The sequence below is a fragment of the Rhineura floridana genome, chromosome 10 (assembly GCF_030035675.1).
Source record: "Rhineura floridana isolate rRhiFlo1 chromosome 10, rRhiFlo1.hap2, whole genome shotgun sequence".
NCBI classification, from domain to species: domain Eukaryota; kingdom Metazoa; phylum Chordata; class Lepidosauria; order Squamata; family Rhineuridae; genus Rhineura; species Rhineura floridana.
Window position 1 is genome coordinate 57,745,893 of NC_084489.1, and position 23,362 is coordinate 57,769,254.

Genomic DNA, 23,362 nt, shown 5'->3' on the forward strand with positions numbered 1-23,362 from the left:
AAAATCACGGTGTCGCTAACGGCCACAAACGCACGCAAAGAGTGGGAGTCTGTCCGATGATAAGACAAACTTGTGGATTATCCCAGAATTTGATACCAAATCTGATTTTGCAAATATTCTATACCAACCCTAATATGTACACTTTAAATATGAAAATAAAATATCCCAAAGTACTGGTCTAGGGGAATATGCAGAACGTCATTGGCAGTTCAGAGAAATTCTAATACCAAATCCCCAACACAACCAAGTACATGGCATAATGTGAATTTAAACAGCTCGCTCTTTAGGGTTTTTTTTTTTTGAGCACTGATCATTAATTGTGGAGGCTTCCTAGGTCAGTAAGTCCGGTGGTCACAGTGGTAGAAGGGGCTCATTTTAATTAGCTAATAAATATTGTTGAATGGCTTTCCTTGTGTTCCTTAATAATGCTCTCTCTAGCTGGCATGAAAATATAAGGGCAGGATGAGCAAGAAAAAGGTCAGTGGCTCTATTTGCAGCATTCTACACAGAACACTCAGTCAAGGAGACAAATTAACTAGTGCAGAAGGTCTCAGGATGTGAACATAACAGACATTACAACATCTGAGACCAACTTGGCCAGAGCACAGAAGCAAGGATTTTTCTCTCCTTCATGACAGATCTCGCTCAACAGATATTTATGTTCTTTGTTACAGTACGAGACATCTTAGCAGCACTCTTAGGCATATAGCTATATTATTACATGCTCCCTATTCTCCAAAGTCAGGGAAGGGGAACCATTTTGGTTCCATGGACCAGATCTTTATTAAGATCGGTCTTCCGGGCCAAATTTGACAGGTGGGCAGGGCTTGTGCCGGGCTTCAAGTGTCAGACAGCTAGCTGGTTGTTGGGCACTAGGGAAACTGCAATGGCTTCAAAGCCTTTTTGTTGTTTGCAGATGGCTTTAATACATCCTCTCGCTCCCATCTGACCCTCTGGAGCCTCAAATGGGAGTGGAGGGTGGCTATCTGAAAGCACTTTGCAAAAGCATTATATGAAGCAGCATCCCCCTCCTTTAAACATTTCTTGGCTGAATAAGCAGTGGAGAGTTAAGACGGCGGTGAGGAACTGGATTTAGCCAGTGACCCAGATCCTTATTTCTCCCGCTCCCTGCAGGCCAAGCTTGACAGGTGGGCAGAGCAGCCCATCAGCTTATCACCTGATGCCACAGTGACATCAGGTGACCTATTTTCACCCACACAGCACTTTGAAGCCCTGACAACCAGGCACAGCAAATCCCCTTTTGGCCTCACCTCGCCTGCACTTTCCCCACCCCTCAAATACGATGTCTGGTGTAGGACAGGTGGGTGTGACTGGGCAGAAACAGCCTCACAGGCCAAATGGGGAGACCTTGTGGGCCTAATTAAGTCTGTGGACCTGAGGCGCTCCACCACTAACTTAAGGGGTCTTTGTAATGTATTCTTTATTTACAAATATACACACAGAGCACAAACAGGCACCTGTGAGATAGATGACTCCACAAATAGCCATTTGGCCCAAACCAGAGGCTGTTCTCCCTTGCTTCAGGTAGCTGCAGTTCGAAATGCACAGCTCTCACTCTCTCTGTCGCTCTTCTAAGCTGCCGATAGCTGTTTCTGTCACCTCTCTGCCTGTTCTCCTTGGTCAGAATGCTCCAAGCTCTGATGGGGATCTCATTCAAAAGCACACAGAGAGTCCTAACTACCAGGAGACGATCTTCTAAACTGTAGTTCCCACTGACAAAATGCTAGCTGCTCACCCTGGACTGGAGGCTGCCTGGTTGGCACTGACCCACAACGGGGCCTTTTCAGTAGCAGTTCCATTTGTGGAATGTCCTCCCTGGTGATGTGTCTCTCTGTCGCCCTCATTATTGACTTTCCAGAGGAATTTAAAAACATTCTGTTTACCCAAGCATTTGATGGTTGAAAGACACTGTTCCTGGCAATTGTTAAATCACTGGTTAAGATAATGTTTTTAACAGTTTTTATAAAAATGTGAAAGTAATTTTTAAAAAATTATTATTGGTATGTTTGTCATCTTGGGCTGATTCAGGAGGAAGGGTGGGATATAAGCTGAGCTTGAATCCTGGTAAGATGGAGGCGCTGTGAGTGAGTGCTTCCTGTGTTGGACAGATTGGTCAATTGCCTCCCCTGGGCGGGGAGGCACTCCCCCTGAAGGAGCAGGTATGTAATCTGGGGGTGCTCTGGACCTGGCTTTGTCACTGGAACTTCAGGTAACCTCAGTGGCAACAATTGCCTTTTATCAGCTGTGCCTGGTACGATAGCTATGGCCATTCTTGGACTGGGAGAGGTGGACCGCAGTAGTTCAGGCACTGATGACTTTAAGACTAGATTAGTGCAATGCACTCTCTGTGAAAGTTCAACTGCACTTGACCTGAAAAAACTGCAGTTAGTGCAGAACACGGCAGCAATATTGTTGACAGGATTGAGATACCGGCAGCATATAACATCTCTGTTCAGAGATCTGTACTAGCTGCTGATTTGTTACTGGGCTAAGGTCAAGGTGTTATGATTGGAATATAAGACCCTTAACCGCTTGGGACCAGTTTACCTGCAGATCACCTTATCCCATATGTGCCCACTCGATCTTGGAACTGGCACTGTCACAGGTACCACATAATACTTATTCCACACTTGTAAGAAATCATTATTTTAGTGTTGCAGCACCTATTCTTTGGAACTCCCTGCCTAGTGACATCAGGCAGGTGCCTTCACTATATTCTTTTTGGGGCCCTGCTTAAACATTTCTGTTTAGGCAAGCCTATCCAGACACACAGAATTTGAGGTGTTTTTGTCTTTTTTATGTCTATTGCTGTTTTTAATTGTTTTTTAAATGTTTCTAACTTGTTTTTAACTGTTATTGACGATTCCAATGTTTCTTGGAAACCACTTAGAGGTTTTTCACAATCAAGTGGCGTATCATTTTATTAAATAAATGATCAAATTGAATAAATAAATAATAAATAATATTAACCAGCACTCCACCTAGCAAAACACACACACACACACACACACACATCTATATCTATAATCAATTGCAGAGGAGTCAGTTGCATCATATATCAATGGGAACAAGTAAACAAATAGGCTGCAATAAAAAAAAAATGATGTTCTACCCACACCTACTCTTGGGACAACCTGTGTCTGAGGCAGGGGGAGGGGTGTTTCTGCTTCCACCTCTAGTCCTTTAACTTCCTCTTGGGTCTTGCCAATGGTCACTCCTACCCTACATAATTCCCTTCCCAGAACTTAAGAGCCCTTCTAGATGAGACTAAAGTCCCATCTGGTTTGACATTCTGTTCCCACAGTGGCCAGCCAAGTGCATAAAGGAAGTCCACAAGAAGGACATGAATGCCATGGCCCTCTCCTGCTAATGTTTCCCAGGAACTGGTACAGGGAGACATACTGCCTCTGATACTGGCGGCAATATATAGCTATCATGACTAATAGGCATTGGTAGAATGCAAAAAGACCTCTAGTTAAAAAGAGAGAAAGACAATGGATAACTGACAAAACTCTTAAAATGGTTAAAGAGAAGAAAAGCAAAAGCAAAAGGAGACAGAAACACGGTCAGAACCGTAAATGCAATAATACGGCAACTAGTACGTAGGGACAAAGAGAACTATTACAATAGTAATAGAAATAGAAGAGAATAATAGAAAAGGGAAATTCAAACCAAGAGTAGGGATGTTGAATAATCAACAGGGGAACACACTGACTGACGGAGATAAAATAAAAGGAAGATGGACACAATACACTGAAGAACTATAAAAGAGATGTAAGAATGACGGATTCATTCACAGAGGAACTGTATGATGAAGAACCAGAAATTTTAGAATGTGAGGTGAAAGCTGCTCTTAAAGTACTTAGAAGAAACAAATCATCAGGAACAGATGGCATACCAATAGAGTTGCTACAAGTTACTGAGACTGAATCTGTCCAAATTTTGACAAAAATTTGTCAACAAATATGGAAAAGAAAACAATGGCCCACAGACTGGAAGCGTTCAATATACATCCTAATTCCAAAGAAAGGGGATCCCAGGGAGTGCAGTAATTATCAAATGATTGCCTTAATATTCCAGCTGAACATGAAGAAGACTAAAGCTGAATATCAAGAAGACTAAAGTAATGACAACAGAAGATTTATGTAACTTTAAAGTCGACAATGAGGACTTGTCAAGGATTATCAATACTTTGGCAGAGATTAACCAAAATGGAGACAATAGTAAAGAAATTAGCAGAAGGCTAGGACTGGTGAGGGCATCTATGAGAGAACTAGATAAGGTCTTCAAATGCAAAGATCTATCACTGAACCCTAAAGTCAGGATCATTCAGATCATGGTATTTAAAGAACATCTAAGATGGTGAAGATCTTGGCAGCTACAGTGTCCGCTGTCTCTCAGCACCACTTCTTCTGCCAGTTACAAGGGGGAGGTTAGCCCGAAATTGCCGATACTACCTGGTGTTTATGCACTGTTACTTCGGCTTGAAGCCAGCAGCCAATGCTACTGTGGCCATCTCCCCCAGCATGACAGAGAAGGTGAGGAGGGGTGCCTGGAGGTGTCCAGCACAATGCCTGGGACGAGGGGCCACCTGCCATGCCATACGCAAGGTTGCCAATTCCACCCGCCTGCCTGCAGTCACCGCGTCATGGACCCTGGTGCAGAAGGGTGGGGTATCAAACAACGGAGTGGGGACGCTGGGGGGTGCCGTGTTGTGTATTGTGGGGAGCATTTGTCCGAGCTCTGGGTGCTCTGTTTTGTCAGAGGTGCTAACTTGTCCAGTGTCTTGCCTTTCTGCAGTGTCCATCTGGATGCTTTCTGGGGGAGCCTACAAGCAATAGCCCTCTCCCACTGTGGCTTCTCTCCAGCCACCGGTGCCTGGAGTCAGTCTGCCTCTGAACATGGAATCTTCATATAACAACAGCCATCAGCAGAGACTCTTAACATTAATGTTTTAATTGATTGATAGCTTGTTTTATAATGTTTAATGATGACTTTAAATGTAATAATGCTTAGGTAATCAATTGGAGTTATTGTTGGATTGTTATGTTCTGAATTGATTTGAAACGATTGTTATGTTTTTGCACTGATTGCTATTGATGTCGTCATTTGCATTTTTGTAAGCCAATTTGGGCATATTTGTATGGAAAAGTGACATATAAATTCAAGTAATAAATAAATCCCCGATCTCTATGTATGGATCTGACAGTTGGACAGTGAGAAAGTGGATAAGATAAAAATAAACTCATTTGAAATGTGGTGTTGGAGGAGAGCTTTGCGTATACCATGGACTGCAAAAAAGATGAACAATTGGGTGTTAGAACAAATTAAACCAGAACTATCACTAGAAGCTAAAATGATGAAACTGAGGTTATCATACTTTGGACACATTATGAGAAGACATGATTCACTAGAAAAGACAATAATGCTCGGAAAAACAGAAGGGAGTAGAAAAAGAGGAAGGCCAAACAAGAGATGGATTGATTCCATAAAGGAAGCCACAGACCTGAACTTACAAGATCTGAACAGGATGGTTTAGAACAGATGCTCTTGGAGGTCGCTGATTCACAGTGTCGCCATATGTTGAAATTGACTTGAAGGCACATAACAAAACAATTTATACACTCCCCCTTTAAAGCCATGTGGTGGAATAAATTATTTATTTATTTATTTCATTTGTATACCGCCACGTAGCCGAAGCTCTCTGGGCAGTTTACAACAATTAAAAACATTAAAAACAAATATACAAATTTAAAAACACATTTTTAAAAAGCAATTTAAAAACACATGTTAAAATGCCTGGGAGAATAGGAAAGTCTTGACCTGGCGCTGCAAAGATAACAGTGTTGGCGCCAAGCACACCTTGTCAAGGAGATCGTTCCACAACTTGGGGGCCACCACTGAGAAGGCCCTCTCCCTTGTTGCCAGACTACCAGCTTCCCTCGGAGGAGGCACCCAGAGGAGGGCCTTGGATGTTCAGCGTATTGTACGGGTGGGTTCGTGTTGGGTGAGGCGTTCCATCAGGTATTGTGGTCCTAAGCTGTGTAAGGCTTTATAGGTTAAAACCAGCACCTTGAATTGAGCTTGGAAACATACAGGCAGCCAATGCAAGTGGGCCAGAATCGGTTTTATATGTTCAAACCATCTGGTCCCTGTTACCAATCTGGCTGCTGCATTTTGCACAAGCTGCAGTTTCTGAATCGTCTTCAAAGGCAGCCCCACATAGAGCTCATTGCAGTAATCTAGCTTGGAGGTTACCAGAGCATGGACAACTGAAGCCAGGTTATCTGTTCAGCTAGGGGCGTAGCTGGGCCACCAACTGAAGTTGGTAGAAGGCACTCCATGCCACCGAGGCTGAGCCTCAAGTGACAGAGTTGGTTCTAGGAGAACCCCCAAGCTACGAACCTGCTCCTTCAGGGGGAGTGCAACTCCATCCAGGACAGGTTGTACATCCACCATCTGGTCAGAAGAACCACCCACTAGCAGCATCTCAGTCTTGTCTGAATTGAGCCTCAGTTTATTAGCCCTCATCCAGTCCATTGTCTCAGCCAGGCACTGGTTCAGCACATTGACAGCCTCACCTGAAGATTCAAAGGAGAAATAGAGCTGCATGTCATCAGCGTACTGATGGCAATGCACTCCAAAGCTCTGGATTACCACCCCCAATGGTTTCATGTAGATGTTGAACAGCATGGGGACAGAACTGACCCCTGTGGAATCCCATACTGGAGAGTCCAGGGTGCCGAGCAATGTTCCCCAAGCATCACCTTCTGGAGCTGACCCGCCAAGTAGGAACGGAACCACCGCCATGCAGTCCCACTCCCAACTGGGCCAGTCTTCCCAGAAGGATATCATGGTTGATAGTGTCGAAAGCCGGTGAGAGATCAAGGAAAATCAACAGAGTCACACTCCCCGTCTCTCTCCCGACAGAGGTCATCATACAGGGCGACCAAGGCTGTTTCCATGCCAACACCAGGCCTGAAACCCTTTCAGAAGTTTGGGGTGGTGGCGGCCTGGGAGAGGGCATTCTCTGTGGCAGCCCCCAAGTAGTGGAATTCCCTCCCTAGGAAGGTGTGCCTGGCACCTTCACTGTACAGTTTTCAGCAAATGCTAAAGATATGAAATAAAACTAGGGATCACCTGGGGTAAATTATACACTGTATCTATTATTTTATGATATACCCAACGTATTAATTTAACAACTGGTACTTTATTTTTATTATTCTGCATGATTGGACTGATGTAATATGGAACTGATATTGATATGGGATATACAGCTACTCTGTATTGTATTTTGTACTGTAATTTAAGGTTAGCTTAAAAACTGAAATAAAAACATTAAAAAAAGGTTTAATTACTACATCTTGTGATAGCGACTTCCATAGTTTAACTATGTGCTATGTGAAGAAGTACTTTTTAAAATCTGTCCTGAATCTTCCCACAATCAGCTTCATTGGATGACACCAAGTTCTAGTATTAGCAGAAACCTCTCTCTATCCACTTTCTCCACACCATGCTGAAAAATACAGCTGGCTTCAGATTTTAAAGAAAGTTTTAAAAAACATTTTAAACCATATGTTTCCACGGGCTGTTAATTGAAAATTTTATTTTATATACTGCTGCTGAGGTTTCCTGGTAAATGCATTGTGTTTATTTAAATTGATTGTTTTATTGTAAACTGAATTGCATATTTTAATGATTGTATATATGTTATTAATGTAAGGCACCTTGGAAATGCTGAAGTCTTGAAAGGTGGTTTAGAGATATTTGAAATATATGAACAAACATCTTCCATTGATACAGATTTCACCAGAAACAAACCTAATAATAATTCTACCTTTAAGGATCCAGAGAGAGAGAGAGAGAGGGAGAGAGAGATACATCTGGAGCTATATGCTGGAAAGATTTTTCTTTGCCACAACTTTATAAGCAAAACAGCCTTTCTTGTATGGGAATCTGTAACTAATTTTACTCATATCAGTTTTACTCTGGTGTAACACTGGAGTCCAGAATTTCATGCTATAGCATAAAAATAAAATAAAAATGAAAGCCTGGTATCAGAATAAAATAATGCAAACCAGGTAACATTGCATATTTTTAAAGAAAACTGTACAGCATATCCTTGGGGGAATCATGTACGGGATCTGTTTGAAAGGCGTAGCAGTTGAATTAGGAAATAATAGGTATGTAAAGCTATGCAACCATGGAGCGGCAAGGAAATGTTGAAGGGTAGGAATGGGCAAATCTGTCTATTTTGGTTTCTTTCAGTTTCTCATTTTTTTCAAATCTTAAATTCAGTTCTCTACATCAGTTTGTGATTTTTAAAAAAAGTTCTCATGAAACTTTACCAGCACCCAGTGTGAATTTCTCTTAATACAACATTTTTGTATGCAATTTTGCCTAATATGAACATTTTCCCCACAGCAATTACCCATAATACAATGCATTTTGTATGTTATTTTCACTAATATATGCATTTTTACCAACAGTTTTTCTACACATGCATTTTTGTACAGATTACTTGGCTGGAGAACTGCATTGCAAAGTTCAGAGAAGTGCAAATTACAAAGAATGGCTGTATTTCAGTTTATGAATTGTTTTGGAAAGTGCAAATTAGGAAGGTTTGCCTTTAAATGCAAACTGAATTGAATTTCTCCTCCATTTCAACTGAGAGGATTGTTCATTTCATGGTCACTGTATGTACCACCTATAGAAGAATAATTATTTTCATTATAAGGTGTGTATGGCATTTCTATAGAATGTTCTGAGATGCTAAGTACTTTAACATTCAAGTACTTTACAAAGTACTGGAAGGTGGGTTAGGCTGAGATGATGATGATGTATCTAAGGCCACTCACTCAGTGACCTTTATGAATGAACAAAGATTTTGCACCTGGGTTTTCCATGTGTGACCCCAAAAACTTTTCTATTACATCACTTGAAGCTTCTTGGCCTTCAGGATGTTCTGTAATTTTTGTACACATGTTTTCAGTTTTTTCTCCACTACCCTGAGGACTAGGAATACTTTCTTTGACAAGAGAGAGAGAAGCTATTGTTCCCACAACTCTGACGAAGCCATCATATTTTGCACCTCAAAATCAGACTGCATGTTGTAAGGTCAGATGGCAGCCAGGCATAGTTTGGTTTTAAATATGTACGAAGGAGAAGAGCAGCTAATACTTTGACAGTTCAGTTGTCACCCTTATTGATGACTTTCCCATGCCAGATAAAGGTGTTTGTGTTCAATCGTGTTTTGGGGGACAGCTGAAAATGGAAACCATATTTGGACACTAGAATGCTATGGAGATACTGAAGCCTTCTCCTGTGTTTAATTTTTTACAGCTGGTTTTAGATTTTCTTCTCATATTTTATGAGGTGCTGTATTTAATGGATTGTATAAACTGTCCTGGGGTTTGGTTGGATGAATGGCTGGGGAGAAATGAAACTAAACTAACCAACTCAGTAAAATACTTTGTGCTCTGCCTAGTAATCCTGGTCACAGGAAAACGCACGAAGTGAGATATCACACTTCCTTCCGTATACCATCCAGTGGAAGGTGAGTCGCATACCTATGAACTTCAAATGCAGCATCACAGTAACAACATAGGAAGCTGCCTATTACTAAGTAAGGCCTATCAAGCTCGGTACTGTCTACACTGAGAGGCAGTGGCTCTCCAGGGTTTCAGACAGGGATCTCTCCCAGCCTCACCTGGGGATGCCAGGGACTGAACCTCGGATCTTCTGCATGCAAGGCAGATGCTCTACAACTGAGCTATGGCCCTTCCTAGCTATTACTGAAAGTGGTGTCATATACCAATCTGGAAAAACATGCAACAGGGCCTTTTTCATTTAATGCAGAGACATGACTTCATGACAGGAAAGCTACCGGCACTCATAGAAACATGAATGCATCACACTGAGGGCAAAGGGATGGAGGCATCTGCCAAGTGTGTGTATGCGCCCATAATTACAAAGCAGTCCACATGCTATCCCCAAAGAGCATTTCATTTATGAGTTCATGTAGATGTGTGTTCTTCAGCTTGGATGGCTCCTGTATTTTCCCATGTGGTTTTAGGTTTAATACTAGGCTATGAGCCTATAGCCTGTAATAGTTCAAAAGTGCTTTATCTCTTTTAACAATTTTTATTGCACTTGAAAAAAATTACAATGGAAGAATACTTCTTAAAAGTTAGAAATGAAACCACTCAACTAATATTCTTTTGCTCATCCTTTTATCCAAGGTGGTCAGTGATGCAGCTGTGGATTTTTTAAATATACATCATATGCTGTTTTTGGCAGAGCATTTGTGGCACAGACTGCCTTCTTCACATGACCAGTGTAAAAAAAAACAAAAAAAACCTCCTTATGCTTAACACAGAGAAGGCTTCTCTATCAAGGCAAAGAACGGTTATGGGTGGAGAAATGAAGCCGTGCTGAAGGGAGTGACTTGCAGCAGCTCTCCAGGGTCTCAGGCGGGAGTCTCTGCCATCTCAGCTACTTGAGGTCCTTTAACTCAGGGGTGGCAAACCCGTGGCCCAACAGATACTGTTGGGCTCCACCTCCCATCAGATCCCAACCAGAATGTCCAATGGTCAGGGATAATGAAATATATAGTCCAACAGCATCTGGGGACAGGGAAGGAGGACTCTGTCAATTTTTTTCTCTCATTGTCCCAATCATACGTACAGTTTGCCACATTTCTGCAGTTTGCTTTTTTTTTAAAGAACTCACAAAAAACTCAGCATTTTTGAGTGCATTTCTTCTAATATATTATAACCATTTTTGTATGCTATTTTGTATATATATATAGAATGCACTTTCCACCATGCACATGTTATTTTCATGACTATGAGTATTTCCCTGCATACTTTTCCCCAATATACACATTTTTGTACAATTTTTTTGTTGAAGAATTGTGGCACAAAATTCAGAGAAGTGTAAATTACCAAGGCTAGCTGCATTTCAGTTCACAAATTGTTGGGAAGGGCAACATTCCCAAGGTAGGCTTGCATTCAAATGTGAACCAAATCAATTTCTTCTCCCATTCTTAAGGGAAACAAGGTTATGCATCTCTGCTTCAACTTGAGATTGCCAAAGATTGACTCTGGGACCTTTTGAACACAAAGCATGCACTCTGCCACCGAGTTATGGTTGCTATCCATATGAGGATAGAAAGTGGGTAGAAGACTGGTCGCAAAGAATATGAACAAGACCTAAAGGCTAAAAGAAAATATGGCAAATACTTTTAATGTGCCTTCAGAAAAGAAGCAGTAAAGATAGGACTGATCTACATTCTCTATAATAGATCTAGACACTCACTCAAAAGTCCAGAAATAAATTCAGTTCTGCCATCTCATGACAAAATGAAAATATTGATGTATCACTTGGCAGTGATCTGGTTACTGCTACTCATGGTTGTTTCCAGTGCGCTGTGGGAAGCATCAAGACCACTGGGAGCACATGGAAGGGGGCTGATAATCTGGTTTTTTTCACGTCAGCATTAGAGCTCCTTCAGTGTGGGGAAATACCTCCATGGAAATTTAACCACATTGTCAATCACTCCCACATTCTCTCAATTACGGGAGTGTTGCAGGAAGTAAACCAGGAAGTAGCAACCACACTGCTCCAGGTGATGTATAAATGAGGCCTTCTGTCACTTCCTGCATTGGGGTGCTAAACAGCAGACGGTACAGGAAGCTGTGACGTAATTGAGGAAGCAGGCATTGCACAAAGGCAAAACTCTTTGGTTGTCTTTCCAGAGTACAAAAATTAGGGAGTGTTATTACACTGGAAGGTGAATACCTACCTGAAGACCTCCTCGGTGGGGCTGGGAGAGATCCCTGCCTGAAACGCTGGAGATAAATCTGGACAGGAGTTACAGAGCAAACTTTGAGGATTTGATACACTTCTCAAATCCTGAATGTTTTATTTTTTATTATTTTTTTGTAAATGGCAACTGAATTACCACACTGATCTATCTGCCACAGATTTAGAATTACAGTAGCTTTTGATTTACAGTAAATGAGTTATTCCTGTCATGCCATTGGTGCTTGTGTATACAATAGCTCTTTCTCTGATCTTTAATCATTTCTGCTTACAGGGGTTGAAAGATCATAAATTACTCTTTAATAGTCCTGCATGTCACTCTCAAACAAACATTTGCATTTTTTTCTGTTTTGAAAAAGGGCCCAAAGCAGTATCTAAAAGCTCCTCTGAGCTTAGACACGTAATTGATATTGACACGTGAATTTGCATATTATAACTCCCTTGTATAAATAGGGAGCCCAAACATTTAAAATAAATATGCCTGGAGCTTGATTTTGTAGAAGCAGCACTTAAAATGCAGAGCATTTAAACCTCCAGTGTCTATACGCTATGCCAATAGTACCCTAGGTGACACCAGTTACATAATTCAAGTATATTTATTCCTTCTCCTCCAAATATTTGTTTAAGAGTATTTACAAATGGCACAATCCATTGCAAGTTAAGCATGTTTTTAAAATCCTACTAAAAACTGGTGGGAATTAAGTATTTTACTTTGAACTTTACTTTGAGGAAAAATATTGTTGACTATGACAGGAATGTCAAAATTACCTTGCATCTTCTTCCCTCAAACTGCAATTTCTTAAAGGTCTCCTGAAGATGTTGGAAACTATTATTAATCTTTGGAGCTCTTTGGATCAGGCCCCAAATATAATCCAAGTATGGCCTGATGTAAGAGAACAGTGATACATTCAGCAATTAAGTTCACAATCTATTTTCTCCATTTATGCACATGGTGACTGGATGAAGCAGCCTTTCCCAACCAGTGTGCCTCCAGATGTTGTTGGACCACAATTCCCATCTTTCCTGACCATTGGCAATGCTGGCTGAGGCTGATGGGAGTTCTGGTCCAACAACATCTGGAGGCACACTGGTTGGGAAAGGCTGGGATGAAGAATAACAAATATGGGCTGGGAATGCTTAGTGAAGTCAACGGAACACACATCAGGCACAAAGATGAGAAAGCAGAGCCATACATTGCTTTAGCATCATGACTAAAAGGTCCATTAAGAATGTTAGATAGCATATACTATACACATAGAGGGTATGTTTACACCAACCTTCACTAACCTGATGCCCCCCAGATGTTTTGGACCACAACGTCCGTCACTCACTGGTGGCCCCATGTCAGTGGGGCAGTGGAATCCGCTCTGGGCTTTTTTAGTCCAAACTTTCAAGGAGCTGTCCAAGGTGCTTCAGCAGAAAGTCTGAACTAAAACCTGGAGCGGAACCTGCTGCCCAACTCATGTGGAGCCACCAGCTGCCACTGCCATCAGCCCCAGATAGGTGACCGCTAGTTTACATCATGCATTATATTAGTCACAACAGCTAAAAGTCGGAGGCTACTGCTTTTCTGCCCAGCTTGTAAGCTTTCTAGGGCTATCTGGCTGGCCACTATCCTTTCCAACAACACTAACGGGCACTTCACTTCTTCACATAATAGAATTTGCTGTCATAGGGACTCCTAGTCTGAAACCTTGGAGAGCTGCTGCCAGTCATTGTATACAACATTGAGTTTGATGGACCAGTAGTCTGAGTCAGTGTAAGACAGCCTCCTGTGTTCCTATTCATGTTAGCTATATGCTACTCAGGGATCCGAATACAGCAAAAGGACTGTAGCTCAGTGCTAGAACGCCGCTACATTTGAATGCAGAGGGTTCCAGGTTCAATCCCTGGCATCTCCAGCTAGGGCTGGAAAAAGACTCCATGTCTGAGAGCTACAGCCCTCCCTGCTACTGCCAATCAGTGTCAACAACACTGAACTAGATGGACCAATGGTCTGACTCAGTATAAGGCAACTTTGTATGTTCCTACACAGCAATTGCTGGGAAACAATCTCCTGCTTGTGGATGTCCCACAGAGCAGCGGTGGGGAACCTGTGGCCTTCCAGATGTTGTTAGAGTATGGCCAGCGATGATGGGAGTTGTAGTTCAACATCTGGAGGGCCACAGGTTGCCTATCAGTGTCACAGACATTGGCTGCCAAACAAAGAGGAAGGCCCCCAATATAAGAGCAAAAAGGAAGAAAATATAGGAACCAATCAGCAAGAGTAAAGTGCTGTTAATGTGACTTTGTACAGATAATTCAGGCAAAGAAGGACCAAAATATGAAGGGATAATAAATTATTTTTTAGGCAGTATTTGAATTTCTCTTTTGTGAAATTTTCACCCCCTGGATTATGGTTTGTATGCATTTATTATTTCATTAATATAATTTTTGATATGGTTTACTACCTGACACTGATTTTTCATTTTATTAGAGTGGTTCGGTTATAACCACTGAAGTTATCCACATGTTTGGATGGCAGGTGCAGAATTGCAACAGGTAAATTCACTGTATTATTGATATTTTTCTACAAACAAATTTAGTTTTTGGGTAATTATTTACTTATTATATATTTTCACAATCTAGTCTTAGGACATATTCCTGAAGAAACTAATACATTAACCAAGAATTTGAGGCAATGGGGGTTTTAAGAAAACAGTACCTGACACGTAGGCATTAGACACAGACATAGACATCTGCAGGAAAAACTCCATATGCTTTTTTAAAGTTTTTATTTTTACAGGTGTTTTGTTTTAATATGTTTTTAAAGATGTTTTGTTTTAATATATTTTAAAGTCTGTTTTTAAGATGTTTTGTTTGCTGCCCTGGGCTCCTTCTGGAAAGAAGGGCAAGATAGAGGATATAAATTTAATAATAAATAAATAAAATAAATATGTGCATAGGCTTTCCATGTGAGCTGGAATCTTCCGTGACTGGGATTCAAGCACACATGGAAAACATGCAGATGTTCATGCCTAATACATGGACATTGAAGGTGAGGGCAGGAGAAGTCCATGCATGAAGGTAGCTTAGATTTCACATAGAAGGAACTTGAACTAAAACCAATCAATTTAACTGAAACATAGGTCTGATTTATACAGGATGCAAACTTTGGACAAATCTTTTGTCCATATACCACGCACATCCCATAGTATACTATACAGTATATATGCACTTTTGCCATTTATGTGTGCTGTTAGCACACCATCATTTGATGAAGGCGTGGGGAATCTTTGATCCTCGAGATGTTGCTGAACTGCAACTCCCATCATCTCTGAACATTAGTTCTCTGTGTTAGGGATACTGGGAATTATAGTTCAGCAACATCTGGAGGGCAACAGGTTCCCCACACCTGATTTAATAACTGTGTGGATATGCTTCTGGAACTCTCATGGTACACATAACTGGGCCAACTTGCATAGAAAGAGGATTGAATGTTTCATGGGTGAGGACTTTATTTGTAGCTTATGTCCTACATAAGCTTTATAACAAATGGGTAAAGAAATTGCATGAAACCAAGAACAAATATATTAACCCTATTAATACATCAATATTTATGTATTACTCTTACCACTGAAATAGTTCTGTAAATATAAAATGGTAACCATTTCCCCAGATTCAGTTAGAAGGAACGGTCAAAAGCAAAATGAGCAGTATCTGTCTGGATCACTTTCATTTTGCAGAAAACATGGTATCAGAATTGCCCAAACTCTGTTCTTCTGAACAATTTGCCTGTGCTGATGGCCAATGGATTGACAGTAGCGTGGCCTATGATTACCAGCTGGACTATCTCGATGGAAGTGATGAAGATGCAGCAGCTTCATTACTTCCATTAACCAGCTAAATCACTTCTTCTGAAGGTGATACAGTAGCAGACTAGTGAAAACATATAGCTACAGCCAGGAATAACTAAAAGGCAACCTCAAGCAGGGATTTTCTGGAGAATGTTAGGGCCCTATATAAGGGCCCTATACAAGTGCTCTAGTTATGTCTCTAAGATGCATACTCATTGATCACATAGGACCCTTTCTAAATCTCTCCATCCTGCTTTGAACTCTGCAAGAGTCCCTGTTCAGACATCCTGAAGATCCTCTGATTACTTTCTTAGGGGCAAAAGAAGACGAAAAGAGAAGCCTCTCTAATTCCTTGTCACTGGTTAACTAGGATTTCAAAGACAAATCTGTCTCTGTGTTTGATTGGTTTGAATCACACAGGGGTCCCCATGTAGGGTTCTAACTGAAGTACAAATCCCTTCCCCTGCCCCTTCCTACTACTACTTGTTTTTTGTTGTTGCTAAAGGCACACTCTCAACCCCCACTGAAGCCTTTTTTCCTTTGGTGTTGGGGCCATCAAAATTACATTATTATTTGTGGGAGCAGTTTTTATTTCATGTTTGTAAGCAGGCTCTTCTACTGGGAAAGCAGGCTATCCCTTTAAAAGAAAGCCTCACATAGGTAAGACCTCTGAGATCACAATGACTGTTGCTTACACAAAAGCGTTCAGAGTTCCAGCTGGAGTCACCTCAACTGTTGCTTTACATTTCTAAGAGCAGTTAGAACAGTTGGGGAGCACCAAGGGCCACAGAGATTGTTGCTAGGTTCCTAGTTAAGTTTCTTTTCTTTACCTGCAGGGTGAATTTATGTTTTCTTTATATGTCCATAGTGTTATTCAGTTATTCAGGTATTAGTGACTAAGGCAGAGACGTCAGGTAGCAGGCTAGTGAAGCTGTGGCATTTGACTGTGTTCATGAAGGCAAAAACCTAAGATCTCTTGCTTAGGCTTCTGAGTCAGCAAGGCAGGCAAACTTCTTTATTGCCTACTGGTAGGATTTTTTCATTTGATTTGTGTGAGATGCCTTGTGGGCTATTGTTGCAGAAAAACAGCATATCTGTTTTAAAATAGTTTTATGTTAACTAACTCTATGAGGTCACAATAATGCTTGCCAAACAATGCCCTGAGTAATGTCATCACCAGACAGTTGCTGCTTGGATGTGCTTGTTCCTAACTGAAGTGCTGGTGAAGTTGAAGAGATTTTGAAACATTTACCTACTCTTTTCATTTGGTCTGGTTAAAATGTTTGTGTGTGTTAGGTTTATACTGAGTTCATTACACATTGTGTTTACAGAGAGGATTTTGTTTGTATTTCATGTACTCATTCACAGCAAAAACTGAAGTAAACATCACAAAGTCATTTCTGACTGAGCCAATGGTGCAGGTAGAGAACAGAGTGGGTTATATCTGTTGTATATATTTGAATTTGATAACTGTCTAGCTTTATTGTTAGTTTACCTATGCATCCTACTTTTACTCACAGGAATTGCTTTGTCTTCCTTTTACATATTTATGATGATACTTAGTAGTTCAATGTTTAAGGTATTATTAACTTATGAAGAAAGGTTAGGTAGGACGGTTAATATATGATATGTGAGTCTGTTCCTTCACACAGGTATAGCCATCCATGAGGTAAGGCTCCAAAATATTTTCTTATAGAGTTTCTTTAAATAAAAAATAAGTGAATTTTTGGGGAAGGAGCGCAGATCAGTCTTTAAAGAGAGACCTTCCTGGTTAGCTGTGACAAGTTTATTATTTCCTCCAGGCCATTAGAGAAGGAAACATGAATAAGTTTGGGCTTTATTTTTAAAGGATTGTTCTTTACATTTTCATCTGTGATTCTTTTCATAGGTTTACACAGGTAAGTTAATATGTTGTGTGTGTGTGTGTGTGTGTTTTTACATTTAACTGTGTTCCTTCATTGTGCAGGCAAATACTTCATTTACCAGGTAAGAGATCAAAACTAATCATATTTTATTGCAGGTTTTCTGCACAACTGGTAAGTAAACTGGTAAGTAAACACATGCACCACTCACACACACAATCTCCCTGTCCACAAGACTGTGCAAGCACAGAGACACTGCCCACATGCACGAACACACATGCCAAATGCAGACACCACACATGCACACACAACACACACTGACATTGCATACATACAAACACTGCAGACACACATTACACATGCAGACGCTCTCTACACGCACAAAATCCAACCACACCACAGATTGTCATTGCATGCACACATCACAGACAGACATCATATACACACAAAAACCACATGCAGACACTGCACACACACGTACACACTAACACTGCACACTGGCACAGACACCACATGCACATGCAGTAACCACACACACCACCCAAGCACACATGCACAGAGGCACTGCACATACAGACCCAAACAATGGGTGCATAGACACTTCACACACAAACACCACACACACATGAACACACCACACATGCCACACACAGGCAGACATTGCACACAAACACCACCCATGCATACACACAGTTCACACACACACACCACATATGCACACACAAAATACAGACACTACACAAGCACACACCACTGCACACTGCATACACCACACACAGATACCACACGCACACACAGTGATGGCACACACATAAACCATGCACACACCTCCACTGTGCATGCACAGGCACAGCACCCACACGTGAACATGCCATCCACAGGCAGACATGCACACACGCAGACACCGCCCATGCACACATGCACAGGGAGATACTGCACACGCATACACACACACACAAAGAGCACACATATATAGATACACACAGACACACATTCATGCACATTGCACAACACATACAGATATGTGCACACACTACACACACTGCATACACATGCACACATAGAAATCACATGCAAAGATACACAGGCACTGCACACGCACACATTACACATGTCCCCTCACACCACGCAAACATACACACACAGCGTAAACACACACAGCAACTGTGAGCACATGCCAAACAGACACACACACACAGATGCACTGTCACTACATAAGCACACATCACACAGCAAACAGCACACACAGACACCATATACACGCACAGAGACCACATGCACAGACACTGCACACGCAGTTACACTGCACACTCATACACAGGCACCACCCAAGCACACACAGAGACACTATACATCCACACACAGAGACACCATACAGAGTCACTACACAAACACACACTGCACACAGACACCATAAACACACCATACACGCGCACACAGATACAAACACTGGGTGCACTCACACAAACCACACAGACACCACACACATGTAAACACGTCACACACAGGCAGACATTGTACACACAAATGCAGACACCACCCATGCACAGGCACACAGACACTACACACACACACATAACATACACTGCATAAGTGCACACCACACTCACACATGTGCAGATACACAGGCACATTGCACACACCACACACAAACACTGCATGCAGTTGTGGACACACACACACATACACACACACAGTGCATGCATAGGCACTGCTGGCACATGCGAACATGCCACACACAGATACCACATGCACATGCAGTAACCGCAGACACCACACACACAGAGGCACCGCACATACACACAAACACACAAAGACACCACATACACATGAACACACCATACATGTCACACACAGGCAGACATTGCACACACACAAACACCGCACAGGCACACATACACAGAACCACACACTGCATGTACACACGACATACAGACACTACACAAGCACACACCATGCACACCCAGAGACAACATTCACAGCCACTGGGCACACACACACATGTACCATGTAGATACCCCCACTCTGCATGCACATGCACAGCACACACACATGAATATGCCATCAGAGGAAGACATGCACATACAGACACTACCCATGTGCACACAGAGAAACCACACACACCGCACAAGCACACACAGACACAGTACAAACACACTGCACATGTACACATGCCAAACACAGACACCACACACGTATATACATCCCACATGTATACACACATGTGCAGAAACCACAGACACTGCGTACATGCACACACAGCCCACACACAGATACTGCCCACACAAACACACAGATACCCTACAGGCAAACATACCACACACTGACACTGTACAAGCACACAGACAACGCACATAGAAAGGCACACCTCAAATACACACACAACATATAGACACCGCACATGCACACAGACACTGCACACACATAATACAGATACCAATCCTCCACAAACGCTGCACAGATACAGCAGCTGCACACACACAATCCAGACACCAGACACTGTTACTGGACACATGCACAGACTTCACATATGCAAATAGTGCATATAGATGAACACACAGATATACCCTGCAGACACACACAGACAGTTGGCAAATGTACTATGCATACCGCCCACCCAGACATTCTGCACATAGACACAGAGAGGGGGGCACTTTGCAATGCACACTACATATGCACACGCAAACCACATAGGGACTACACATGCAGACACTGACACCAGGGATGCACACACAAATTCCATACACACTACACACTGTACAGTGTGTGCAGAAACCGCATGGTGTATGTGTGTGCATGTGTCTGTGTGTGAGGTATCTGGATGTACATGTACAGTGTGCATATATATATATATATATATATATATATATATGGGGTCTATGTGTAGTGTCTGTGTGTGCAGTTTATGTGTATATGCTGTAGGTGCATGGCATTTGTATATGCAGTATTGATGTCTGTGTGAAGAGCCTCTGTGTGCGTGCACACACATGCTTGCAGTGTCTGTGTGAATGTGGGCATGGTGTATGTGTGTCCGGGGTCTGTGCGTTTGTATTCCCACATGGTGTCGTCGTGTGTGTGATATGTATGTGGAATGTGTGTATGATGTCTGCCTGTGAAGTGTGTGTGCAGTATCTGTGTTTGTATGGTGCCAGTGTGTGAGTGTATCTTTGCAGTGTGTGCGTCTGTGTTGCAATGTCTGTGTATATATGTGTGCCACTGTGTGGTGTCTGCGTGTACACATGTGCAGTGTGTGTCTCTGTGTGCAGTGCATGAGCAGTGTCTGTGTACAGTGTCTCTCTGTGTGTGTTGACCACCTGAATGTGTAATGTATCTGTGTGTTTGCGTGCGGCACCTGTGCATTTGTGTGAAGTATGTGTGTGCACGGTCGGTGTTTCTCTGTGTGTGGTGTGCCTGCATGTGCATGCTGCGTGTGTGTGTGGCCTGTGTGTGCAGTGTCTCTGTGTGTGAAGTGTATATTCAAGGTCTCTGTGTGTGTGCATTTGGTATCTGTGTGCACATGTGCAGTATCTGTGTGCATGTGCAAGTGGTTCTGTGTTTGCATGTGTAGTGTCTGCATGCGTGTGTGTGCTTGGGTGGTGTGTGTGGAGTCTGTGTGCTTGCAGTGTCAGTGTGTGATGTGTTTGCATGTCCATGCATGTGTGCAGTGTGCATGAATGTGTGGTGTCTGTGTACATGTTTATATGTGCAGTGTATGTGTTTCTCTGCAGTGTATGTGCATGTTTGTGTGTGTCTGCATGCATGGGTGGCGTCTATGTATGTGCAGTGTCTGCCTGTGTGTGGCGTGTTTGCATGCGTGTGCTGTGCCTATTCATGCATTGTGTGTGTGTCTATCGCTGTGTGCAGTGTTTCTGTGTGTTGAGTGTGCAGTGTGCCTGTGCATCTGCACACATGTGAGTGTATTGTGCAGTTGTGTAGTGTATGTTATGCGTGTGCACGTATGTGGTGTGTATACTGTCTGTGTGCCTGTGCATGGGTGGTGTCTGCATTTGTGTTTGTGTACAATGGCTGCCTGTGTGTGGCATGTTTACATGTGTGTGGTGTCTGTGTGGTTTGTGTGTGAGTGACTGCACCCAGTGTTTGTATCTGTGTGTGGCGTATACTGTGTGTGTGCAGTGTCTGTCTGTGTAGTGACTGTATGGCGTCTCTGTGTGTGGATGTGTAGTGTCTATATGTGTGCTTGGGTGGTGCCTGTGAGTGTGCAGTGTCAGCGTGTAAGTGCGTGTGCAGTGTCTGTGCATGTGGTCTCTGTGCGTGTATATGGTGTCTGTGTGTGCTGTTTGCTGTGTGATGTGTGCTTATGTAGTGACAGTGCATCTGTGTGTGTGTGTCTCTTTGGCATGTGCTCACAGTTGCTGTGTGTGTTTACGCTGTGTGTATATGTTTGCGTGGTGTGAGGGGGCATGTGTAATGTGTGTGTGTGCAGTGCCTGTGTATCTTTGCATGTGATTTCTATGTGTGCATGTGTATGCAGTGTGTGTAGTGTGTGCACATATCTGTATGTGTTGTGCAATGTGCATGAATGTGTGTATCTATATATGTGTGCTCTTTGTGTGTTTGTATGCGTGTGCAGTATCTCCCTTTGTGTGTTTGTGTGTATGTGCGGTGCCTCTGTGTGTGTGGTGTCTGCGGTTACTGCATGTGCATGTGGTATCTGTGTGTGGCATGTTCGCATGTGCCAGCAGTGCCTATGCATGCACTGTGTGTGTGTATGTGTGTGTGTGTCCACAACTGCATGCAGTGTTTGTGTGTGGTGTGTGCAATGTGCCTGTGTATCTGCACATGTGTGAGTGTGGTGTGCACTTATGCAGTGTATGTTATGTGTGTGTGTGTAGTGTCTGTGTGCCTGTGCATGGGTGGTGTCTGCATTTGTGTGTACAATGTCTGCCTGTGTGTGACGTGTTTACATGTGTGTGGTGTCTGTGTGGTTTGTGTGAGTGCACCCAGTGTTTGTATCTGTGTGCGCGTGTATGGTGTGTTTATGGTGTCTGTGTGCAGTGTGTGTTTGTGTAGTGACTCTGTATGGTGTCTCTGTGTGTGGATGTATAGTGTCTCTGTGTGTGCTTGGGTGGTGCCTGTGTATGAGTGTGCAGTGTAACTGCGTGTGCAGTGTCTGTGCATGTGGTCTCTGTGCGTGTATATGGTGTCTGTGTGTGCTGTTTGCTGTGTGATGTGTGCTTATGTAGTGACAGTGCATCTGTGTGTGTGTGTCTGTTTGCCATGTGCTCACAGTTGCTGTGTGTGTTTACACTGTGTGTGTATGTTTGCGTGGTGTGAGGGGACATGTGTAATGTGTGCGTCTGCAGTGCCTGTGTATCTTTGCATGTGATTTCTATGTGTGCATGTGTATGCAGTGTGTGTAGTGTGTGCACATATCTGTATGTGTTGTGCAATGTGCATGAATGTGTGTCTGTGTGTATCTATATATGTGTGCTCTTTGTGTGTGTGTATGCGTGTGCAGTATCTCCCTGTGCGTGTGTGCATGGGCGGTGTCTGCGTGTGTGCATGTCTGCCTGTGGATGGCATGTTCACGTGTGGGTGCTGTGCCTGTGCATGCACAGTGGAGGTGTGTGCATGGTTTATGTGTGTGCCATCACTGTGTGTGCGTGTGGTATCTGTGTGTGGTGTATGCAGTGTGCAGTGGTGTGTGCTTGTGTAGTGTCTGTATTTTGTGTGTGCATATGCGGGGTGTGTGTGTGAACTGTGTGTATGCATGGGTGGTGTTTGTGTGCAATGTCTGCCTGTGTGTGGCATGTGTGGTGTGTTCATGTGTGTGTGGTGTTTGTGTGTGAAGTGTCT

The 23,362-nt window shown here is 42.6% G+C and overlaps 1 protein-coding gene across 3 annotated transcripts in view; it reads right to left on the bottom strand.

The window, feature by feature from the left end:
• The window catches only part of ITGA8 (integrin subunit alpha 8), a 216,116-nt gene that overhangs the window by 18,441 nt on the left and 174,313 nt on the right, over nucleotides 1-23,362 (bottom strand). Inside the window, exons 29-30 of one of the 3 annotated variants that reach the window (XR_009758065.1) lie at nucleotides 12,616-12,730; nucleotides 10,364-10,646 (exon numbers count right to left, since the gene is read on the bottom strand). The exons of 1 other annotated variant lie outside the window; for it this stretch is intronic. Coding sequence is in view for 1 of the 2 variants with exons in the window: in XM_061586064.1 (XP_061442048.1) it covers nucleotides 10,614-10,646 (33 nt within the window). In the remaining variant the exon portion in view is untranslated. Of the gene's footprint in view, nucleotides 1-10,363; nucleotides 10,647-12,615; nucleotides 12,731-23,362 lie in introns of those variants that run through there. One more of the 3 variants, XM_061586064.1, reaches the window with a different exon arrangement.